At 60.1% G+C, this 9528-nt stretch overlaps 1 protein-coding gene across 4 annotated transcripts; it reads right to left on the reverse strand.

The window, feature by feature from the left end:
* Window positions 1-2141: 2141 nt before the first annotated feature.
* On the reverse strand, window positions 2142-7842 carry LOC108506239. Of its 4 annotated transcripts, none has more exons than XM_017833045.1 (12): window positions 7571-7842; window positions 6885-7146; window positions 6561-6665; window positions 6027-6095; window positions 5507-5666; window positions 4605-5341; window positions 4261-4409; window positions 4043-4111; window positions 3382-3453; window positions 3085-3246; window positions 2450-2558; window positions 2142-2276 (listed from the first exon to the last, which is right to left on the reverse strand). In XM_017833045.1, the coding sequence occupies exons 1-12, from the start codon at window positions 7603-7605 to the stop codon at window positions 2163-2165; spliced, it is 2043 nt and encodes a 680-aa protein (XP_017688534.1). In that variant the 5' UTR covers window positions 7606-7842; the 3' UTR covers window positions 2142-2162. The 4 variants fall into 4 exon arrangements, with proteins under 4 accessions (XP_017688534.1, XP_017688536.1, XP_017688537.1 ...); XM_017833047.1 differs by lacking the exon at window positions 7571-7842 and adding an exon at window positions 7265-7545; XM_017833048.1 differs by lacking the exon at window positions 7571-7842 and adding an exon at window positions 7260-7545.
* Between the last annotated feature and the right edge of the window lie 1686 nt (window positions 7843-9528).

A 9528-nucleotide genomic window follows, 5' to 3' on the forward strand; every position in this document is an offset into this window, starting at 1 on the left:
AAAAAAACAGGTTGAAGGTTTTTTATTAATTTAAAAATAATAAAAAAAAATACCAAAACAAAAACAAAATCACTTTTTCAACACCAGCTGTCCCTGCCTTTTCTCTCTCCTGGGAAGGATGTCCCTGGCTGGGCACTGAGAATGGGGGAGACAACCCCCCCTGTGCTACAGTGTCACCAGTGGGGACCGGCCCCCCCCCAGGAGCTGCCCCAAAAGTCCCACGCTCTGCCTTCCCAAACCACTGCTGCCATCCCCAAAGAGGGGGGCAGAGGGAAGGGGAGACCCCCAGCACCCCCAAAGCCATGGAGGTGCTGTGCCAGCACAGCGAGGACCCCCCTGTGCCAGGAGGTACAGCCCAAACCCCATCTTGTCCCCTCACAAAATCTCACAGCCTGCAAACCGCCCCATCCCCACCCATGTGATGAGCCCCCCAGGCCTCAGCACTGTTGGGACACTCATGGGCTGCCAGGCTTTTGGGGAAACCCTGTGCTGGGGGTGATGCCCTCTGACTGTCCCCCACTGCAGAAGGGCCACCAGCCCAAGGCCACCACAACAAGCAACTACGGTAACAACCCCCAAAATGGGAACACAGCAGATCTGGAGGTGCCAGGAAGGGCTGAGGGGCTCAAAGCACAGTAGCAAAGCACCCCCCCAGGGATGGAGAGACCCCCAGGATGGCACAACCTCCAAGGAGAGAAGGCTAAAAAAATCCCCCATCTGGGGCTACTCACCTGCTCCAGCAGCACACAGAGCACCCGAGGAGGGATGTGAGGCTGGTGTGTGTTTAGGGGGGTACAGGAGGGTGAGGGTGTTAAGAGGGTGCAGCTGGGTCCCAGGGGCTGCAGATGGGGCAGGGGGTGAGAGGTACTGAGCGGGAGGGATGATGAGTGCCAAAGGGGTCCCCCCAGCTGGGCCATATCCTGAAAATGCAATTAGTCCCCAGGGTGTTTCTCAGCCCCTCAGCCCCACCCAGGGGTGCAGGATGGTTCTTTGATGGCTCTGCTCTGGTGCCTGGTGGTTTGCTCAGAGTGCTCCCAGTTATCCTACTGGAGGTGGCACTGGGAGGACCCCAGATCCTGCTGTATCCACCTCAGCACCCCCGAAGCAGGTTTTGAGCACTCATTTTTTCCCCCCTGAAAAAGCAAACCCACCAAGGAAAACATTCGGGGGGGGACTCCCTACAGACTAAGGTGCCTCTGGAGCACAGTAGGGTGGAAGGGATGGAGTCTGTGTGGCAGAAGGTTTTTGGGCTTCCCCCTGCAGTTTGGGGAGAATATTCACCAGGACAGCAAGGTTTCCATGGGGCAGCGCCCAGGGACACACCACAGGGGTTGAGGGGATGTTCCCCATAAGCTCTGGGTCCCCCCTGGCTGCCTCTGGGTTTCCCCTCGGTGTTTCTCACCCTCCCACTCATCCGAGAGGTGCCACCGGCTTTGTGTCCCGAGGTGCCACCGGCTTTGTGTCCCCTCTCTCCCCCGCGTGTCGTTGCCGGTGTGCTGTGGGGACAACCCCGGCCACGTGTCCCCAGCCGTGACACCCCCCGGCTCCCCCGCGCTGGCACGGGAGGGGCTGGGGAAAGCAGAGCGCCAATCTCTGGGGGTGGCATAAGGGAAAGGAGGGGGCGTGTTCCCCCCAAGGGGGCAGGGACTGGTTACGGTGCTCGCGTCTGGAGGTGGGAAGCAGCGGGGCTCGTGCCTTCCTCTTTCCGTTGATGGCAGCGCTGGAAAGGGACGGAGGGGGTGACAAAGGGGAGAGGGACAAGGGGCTTCCTTCGCTTGGAGATAAAGAAAGCAGCCCGGTGATGCTCATCCCATGGGATAATCGATAGCAAACCAGCGGGCTTGGGGTGGGATTCGCTTTTGACATTAAACTGTGTCCTGCTGCTGCTCTTCCCACTGAGACCTCCCCCTTTCCCACTGCCTCCCTGGAGGCAAAGGAACATCCTCCTTCTGCGGCACCACTCGGCCCCCCCAGACCTCCTTTGGGGCCAAAGGGTCCCCTGGCAGGGGCCAGGGGGTGCCAGGGGGAGCGCGGGGCTGACACAGACCCTGGGAGGTGCTGTTTTCAGCTCCTCCAGCAGCCCCTCCTTGTTCAAGAAGGAAAGATCCTGATCCAAGGCCACTCCACTCAGGAAGCACAGGTGCTTGGCTGCTTGTAGCTCTTTACTGCAGATTGGAATAGGTTGCTCCTTCCATCCAGGACCCCATAGGAGTCCTCCTGCACTGCCGGCCCCGGTAGACGATTCCATCCCTGCCCACCAGGTCAAACACGCCGGGCTGGGAAGGAGAGAGGGGGATGGCTGGAACTCGGCTGCATTCAGCATCCCTAAGCCAGCCTCCCTACTCAGCTCTTCCGGGGGGAACTGAGGCACGGATCCCCCCAGGATGCTCAGCATCACCCTCCCCGCCTCGGCTGCCCCAGCCTATAATCCCATCTTCATCATCCCTACCTTGCTGGGGTCTGGGAGGAGGGGCTCCATCGGCTGCACTGGGCAGATGCTGGTGTGCCGGCCCCCACAGTACATGGGGGATCTGCGGGAATACCCCTCTGCCTGCTCCCTGTGGGGTGGGGCACAGGGATGCTCAGTGCTCAGCACCGTGGCACCCCGTGTTTCACCCTGCTATGCCAGGGAGGGGGACAGCGGGGGCTCCCTGGGGGGCTCCCGGCTCCCCTCCAGCTGCTGCAGGAGACCCGTGCCCGTCCAGCCCTGCAGGGATCTGCCCTCTCCCCACAGTCCCGGACGGACCTGCGGCCACGGCAGGACCCTGTGCCCTCCGCAGGGGACGCCAGGAGGCAGGAGCTGGGCTGTCCCAGCCGCAGGGCTTGGTTTTGGGAACTCATTCACAGGAGGCACCCGAGCCCCCACCAAGCCTGAGCTCAGGCAGAGACCAGACACAGCTCGCCACATGTGGCTTCAGTGCCATCGAGACAGACCCGGGCTAGACAGGGTGGGGCTGTAAAACCTTCTGACCCTCCGCAGCCCCTCTCTCCTGCCGGCGCCCCAGGGCCCTTCCGCCCCCACCCAGAGAAGAGCTCTCCTTGCTGGGCAGGGCTACCCCACACCCCCAGGGCCCACGTCCCGACCTTTGGCCGCGCTCCTGGTACTGTTTGACGATGGGGGGCAGGCGGCCCGTGAGGCCGGGGGACGGCGGCGGCGTGTAGGGGATGATGTCGGAGCGCCTGGAGCGGACAGGAGATCCGGGTGGAGAGAGCCCAGGGAGGGCAGGAGACCCGGGTGGAGAGGGCCTGGAGAGGGCAGGAGACACGGGTGGGTGACAGGGGCCAAACGAGCCATCCCTGCCACAGCAGGGCACTGCCAGCACCCCTCTGCCCCTGTCCCACCCGTGCACCCCCCGAGGCACCAGTGCCGCTGATACTCACGGGCCAGGCAACTGCATGGTGAAGGGCTGGTCTCTGGGCAAGAAGTCGGGAGAGGACACCTTTAGGAGCTTCCTAAAATGCGAAGAAAAGGGCTGGGTGAGCTCCGGGGGTGATGCAGCCCTACCTGTGCAGGCAGCAGCCAGTGTTAGGCACGTCGCTGCAGGGAGTTACGGTGTTCGTAGGGGGGATCGCTGAGCATGGTTTCTACCCCACCCCAGCACAGCCCAACCCACTGGCTGGTTACAAAATAAAGGGGGGCAATAGGGGAGGTGGGTTATTTTCCGGGGGGAGAAGCTCCAGCTCATTCCAGGCAACAGTGAATCTGCAGGGAAGTGCCCAAAAGCCTCGGGTTCTGCTGGTGTCTCCAAAATGCTTGGGCTGCTCTTGGCTGCCCAGGCCAGGCAGGGAGGTGAGGTGGCACCACACCTGCGGTCCCAACCGGCCCTCACACCCGTGTCCTCGCTTGGCCAGTGCTCAGGACCCCCCTGAGCCGTGCCAGGAGAGCAGGTCATGCCCGGCTCTGGCACTGTCACAGCCCTGCCTGGGGGGATGACCTGCCATCCCCTGTCCCCTACACTCATCCCCTGTCCCCTACACTCATCCCCTGTCCCCTACACTCATCCCCTGTCCCCTACACTCATCAGGAAAGCTTTGTACTCACATCCCAGAGGGCTCCATCCTGAAGCTGCCCCTTCCTTGTGCCTCTTTGGCTGTCCGGGACCTGCTGCCACTGGGAGGAGACAGCACAGCTCCATCACCAGCATCCCCACGGTTCGATCAGCAGATAAATGAGTCTGATGCCAGGGCCCCACATGGGCCCTGTGGAGGAAACGGGGCCAGTGCTGTCCCCAAAGCCATCGCTGTTCCCATGGCACTCACCTGTCTGTCCCAGCCACACTCTCAGCTGGGATCCAGAGGCTCTGTGATCCTGGGTGGCCTCGTGCTGCCTTCGTTGGGATGGGGGCGTGGATGCCAGAGGATCCTGGATGCACTCTCAGGGCAGTGACACTGCCATCCAAACTCCTTGTCTGAGCAAGCAGAGCAGTGTTTCAGCCCCAGCTCTTGCCCCCAAAACTCCACCCCCTTCTCTCAGTGAAGCTCCCCGTGCTGCTGTGAGCTTGGGTTTAAACCAGGCCTTGATCTAAGGGCAGCACAACGGTGGTGCAGACCCCAGGGGAGGGGGCATCCAAGAGGGAGCACCCAGGGGGCTGGGAAGAGTCTACCTTAGAGAAGCTCATCTCAATTTCTTCCTCCTTGATCCGCTCCATGTCGCTCATCTCAGGGGGAGATCCCAGGGGGCTGGGAAGAGACTCTGCCTTGGAGATTCTCATCTTGATCTCTTCGTCCTTGATATGTTTCACGTCCTTCATCTCAGGGGGAACATCCAGGAGGCTGGGAAGAGCCTCTGCCTTTGAGATGCTTGTCTTGATCTCCTCATCATCCCCACTCTGATCCACATCATCCCATCCCACGTCACTTTCCACGAAGGACACTCGGGGGCTGCTCGTGACCCCGTGCAGCAAGTTCTTCCCTCTGCTCCGTGCCCTTGAGCTTCGAACAGCCGCTCCCTTGGAGATGCCTATCTTGATCTCTTCATCCTGGATCTGTCCCGTGTCATTCCATCCCATATCACTTTCCATGAAGGACACTCGGGGGCTGCTCACAGCCCCATGCGGCAAGTTCTTCCCTCTGCTCCATGCCTTGGGGCCGGGAAGAGCTGTTCCTTTGGAGATGCCCATCTGGATCTCTTCGTCCTTGATCGGTCCCATGCTGTTCCGTCCCATGTCGTTCCATCCCATGTCACTTGTCATGAAGGAGACTCGAGGGCTGCTCGTGACCCCAGGTGGCAAATCCTTCCCTCTGCTTTGTGCCTCGGCTGTGGCTTTTGAGGGCGCAGGGCTGGGGGTCCGGGTATCCCGCTGCCTTGGTGAGGATGCCCTGAACCTGTCCGTGAGGACAACTGGAAGAAGAGAACAGGGGGAACTCTCTGGGGTTGGGGGAGCCCTGGGGAACACAGCTGGGGGAAAACCCAGCAGTCTACAGGCCCCCTGCCTGCCCCGCTGTGCCCCTCCCAGGTCTGCCCAGGTCCCCACTGGATCCCCTCCCCAGGTCTGCCCAGACGTACTTTCATTGCCGATGACAATCAGCCCCTGGTTCTCCCAAGGGTGTGAGCGCATGCCAGGCCCCTGCTGCCAGTCCGGGGGGACCTGCTGCCAGTCCGGGGGGACCTGCTGCCAGTCTGGGGGGACCTGTCCGTCCTCGTCCATAATGTCCTTCATGGAAGACTGGGAAGGAGAGAATGGGATGGCGGCAACATGGGGCTACATTCAGCATCCCCAAGCCAGCCTCCCCACCCAGCTTTTCCTGGGGAAACTGAGGTACGAATCCCCCCCAGATGCTCAGCACCACCCTCCCAGCCTTGGCTCCCTCTCAGCCTTCTCAAGGCTGAACAGGCCCTGCTCCCTCAGCCTTTCCTCAGGAGACAGATGTTCCAGGTCCCAAATCATCTTTGTCACCCTCCATGGGATCCAGAGGAGCACAAAACCCCCCCAGCATTGCTGCCCATCCCTTGATGTGGGGGGACAGGGTGCACTGGGGGTACAGCCACATCCTGGAGCAGGGCCCGGGTGTGCTCAGGGATGTACCATGACAGTGTCCATGACAGGGTCTGTCAGCTCGTTGTGGAAGTTCTCTGCCATATCCTCCAAGTTCGCCTGGAGTGGGGCGAGGAGAGGGACAGGAGTCAGAACACGGGAGCAGGATTTAAAAGGAACATCTACAAATTAGCTCAGGCACAGGGCAGAGGGACTCTGGGCAGGGCTGTGCCCAGGGGCTGTGGCTGTATTGCACAGGTGGATCTTTATCTTCCCTCCTTCCCAGCACCCACATTACTTTTCTGGTGGCTGTTTAGTTCACAAGTGCTTCAGCATCCCTGGCTGAGGCAGGCAGTGACCTCTACCACTGGTCTGACCTGCAGGCAGAGGTGCCCTTCTGCCCTCCCTGGGGCAGTGCTCTGGGAGGGGGGGGCTCTGGGTGGGTTGGCACATTCCACTCTGGGGACACCCTTCCCACTCTTCCCTCCCGGTGCCCTTCACACTGGGAGCCACCAAGGGCTATAGAGCAGGGTGGCAGGGCAACACAGTAAGGGGCAGCTCCCAGGGGCACCACTGGCAGCTCACCTTGTCCAGAGTCTCCTGCATCTTTTGCATGTTCTCCTCCATGTGGGACTGCTGCTCCTTCACCTCGTTGATCTCCACACGGAGCTGCTCGCAAAGAGCCCTGACCTAGGAGAGGGGGATGGCAGGGTGAGCCCCAGGGCAGGGTTGCTGGGGAGCAGGTCCTTCCCCCCACTATGATCTGCACAGAGCCAGGGGCAGCGCAGGGCACAGGACAGGCTGGCACAGGACACTGCTGGGCCTCCATCACATCTTCAGCTACCAAGAAGGGGCAGCAGCTGCCCAGTGGTGCAGACCCCAGAGGAGGGGGCTGGGAAGAGCCTCTACCTCAGCGATTTCTCTTTCATTGGCTTCTGTTTTCTGCTTTAACTCCTCAAGGTCAGCAGCCATGGAGGCAGCTGGGGGGATTGTCGGGGTCCCCTCCGGGGGTTCCCCGCTCTCCTGGACGACCAGATCCCGCAGGCCCAGGTTCACAAGCATCCCGTTCAGCAGGTTGCGCAGTTGCTCGAAGTTGATGGGCTCAGTCTTGGGCATCCCGATGGCCGAATCCAATATCTGGCCCAGGGTGAGCTCTGCCATGGCTGCTGACCTGTCCAAAAACACAGACCTGCTGTGAGCAACGGCCTTCTGTGCTACTGCTCCAGACAGGAGCAGTGGGATGGCAGGTGATAGGAGGTGTGGCAGGAGGTAGAATAAAGGTACGCAGCTGACAGGCTCCTTCCCCTGTGGTCTCCCCCTTTTTCCTTGCTACATGTGGCTCTGTTTATGGTGTCCCCTGTTTCAAGGTGATGGCCCACCCTGGCACAGGTCACCCATTGTTACACAGCAGCAGCCCAGCCCTCTGTGGAACATCCCCATTGTCCCTCACTGCTGGCATGCCCAGGTCCTGGCAGCCGGTGGAATCCATGAGGCACCTCCGGCTTTACCATTTTCAGCCCCAAAATGACCCCAGGGACAGCTCACATTGGGCAGCCCATGCCCCAGGTGACCCTTGCAGGGTGAGCTGTGCCCACCCAGGAGAGCTGTGCCCTGTGGAGAGGTGATCCATGTCCTCACACACACTGGGCCGTTCTGGAACACTCTGGGAGATCAGGCCCAGAGAGGTTGCACTGCCAGCTGTTCACTTTTTTGAGATCTCAAAAGCATGACAGAGTTTCCCTTCTCCTTTAAATGTGGGAATGGTGGAAGGCTGCTGCTGATGGCATAGACACATGGATTTCCAGCACCTCGCTCCAAAGCAGAGAGCCATACAAGCAGGGAAAAGCAGATAAACACATGCTTCCAGACAAGCCTAGGAAGTAAAGCACTTGAATGCTGGGAAAAATCTTTTGAACCAGAGTGACCCATCAGACAAGTCCTTACAAAAATCATCAGCAAGAAACTCTCTTATGAACTTGCAGATTCAACCATCAGGCAGTCAGAGTGCTGACATCTCCCTGTTCCTGCAAGGCTCTGGAGCCTTGAGCACAGGAGGGCTGGGTGAGCTCCTGAGGGATCCTGGCTCCTGGGCCAGGCATGTCCTGCAGGGAATTACAGTGTTTGCAGGGGGAATCACAGGGTGCTGAGCCTGGTTTCTCCCCCACCCCAGCACAGTCCAACCCACTGGCTGGTTACAAAATAATGGGGGAAATGGGTTACTTGTGGGTTCCCACCTGGGAAAAAGCGCCAGCTCATATTAGGCAACAGTGAATCCACAGAGGGAAGTGCCCAAAACTCACCACTGTGGGAATTCCTCCCAGAGGCACCCACAGCAGCCCAGTCCCATGGGAACTGGGACAGGTGGCAAGGCCAACATGGGGCTGGGTGCTAGGGCTGCAGGAGCTGGGGGGTCTCTGTGGGGTGGGCAGCCTTTGCCTTTGGGCTCTCAGGGGGTACTCAAGTTTGGCTCCATGAGCTCAGGGACTGGGGACAGGCTGAGGGGGCCTGGGTCTGCCCTTGGTGCTGACCAAGCGAGGACACAGGTGTGAGGGCAGGTTGGGATGGCGGGTGTGGGTGTCTGTATCCTTTACCTCACATCCCTCCCTGCCCTGGGCAGTTACTGCGTTTCACAGGGGCTCCATCCTGAAGCTGCCTCCTTGAGTGTCAGGAACCTGCTACCAGTGGGAGGAGACAGAACAGCTACATGAGCATTCCCAGGGATTGTTTGCTGGCTAAATGGGTCTGGTGCCAGGGCACCACACAGGCCCTGGCTAGGACAGCCAGAGGGAACGGCTCCAGTGCTGTCCCCATGGCACTCACCTGTCAGTCCCACACTGTTGCCCAGAGAGTCCATGCTGCTGCGTGGCCTCGTGCTGGCTGCACCCTCGGGATGGAGGTGTAGGTGCTGGGGAATCCTGGATGCAGGACCTGGCACTTGCCTTTGTTGGATTTCAAAAGGTTCCTCCCCAGCCCCCAGGGTTTCGGGTGCCACGCATCCCACGGAGGGGCTGTGGTGGGATGTCAATCCCGGCTGGCCCTCAGGGGGCTCCCAGCTCCTGCTGTTTTTCCCACCACCCTGAACAAGGCCCTTTTCTGAGCAGAGGGCACACACTGGACCGAGGAGCTGCCCTGGCTCTGCCTATGCCAGGTCCTGCCTCCCTGTGGGACATGCAGGGAAGAGGAGAGCTGAGCAACCTTGGCAGAGGCCCTGGGGTGTGCAGTGGCTGGAGGTGCTGGGGGCTGCCAACAACTTTGTTGAGCTTTCACTTCTGTATTAAACCTGCTTTTACCAGTGATTCTATAAGTGACCTTAAAACATCCATTCACCCAGGGACAGCAGCACAACCCTCTGCTCACTGGTGCCGTGGTTCCATGGTTTCTTCCCAAATAGAGCCCAGCTAAAACAGGCCTGAATGGGCCAACAGCCCTCAATGAGCCCTGGCCTTGCTCCTGGCAGGTCTGACAAGCAGTTTGAAGGGGAGAGAAGAGCAATACCTCTCACATTTTTGACACTGGCTTTCAGGATGGAGATCATGGTCTGGCACTGGCTTGG

The sequence above is a fragment of the Lepidothrix coronata genome, unplaced genomic scaffold (genome assembly GCF_001604755.1).
Source record: "Lepidothrix coronata isolate B3197 unplaced genomic scaffold, Lepidothrix_coronata-1.0 Scaffold210, whole genome shotgun sequence".
NCBI classification, from domain to species: Eukaryota; Metazoa; Chordata; class Aves; order Passeriformes; family Pipridae; genus Lepidothrix; species Lepidothrix coronata.

Coding starts and splice junctions, on each gene's coding strand:
- LOC108506239 (XM_017833045.1), bottom strand. CDS start 7,605: ATGGATCACCTCTCCACAGGGCACAGCTCTCCTGG. Junction 6,666..6,884: donor ATGAAAGAGAAATCGCTGAG/GTAGAGGCTCTT, acceptor CCCCTCTCCTAG/GTCAGGGCTCTTTGCGAGCA. Junction 4,112..4,260: donor AGTGTGGCTGGGACAGACAG/GTGAGTGCCATG, acceptor GTCTCCTCCCAG/TGGCAGCAGGTCCCGGACAG.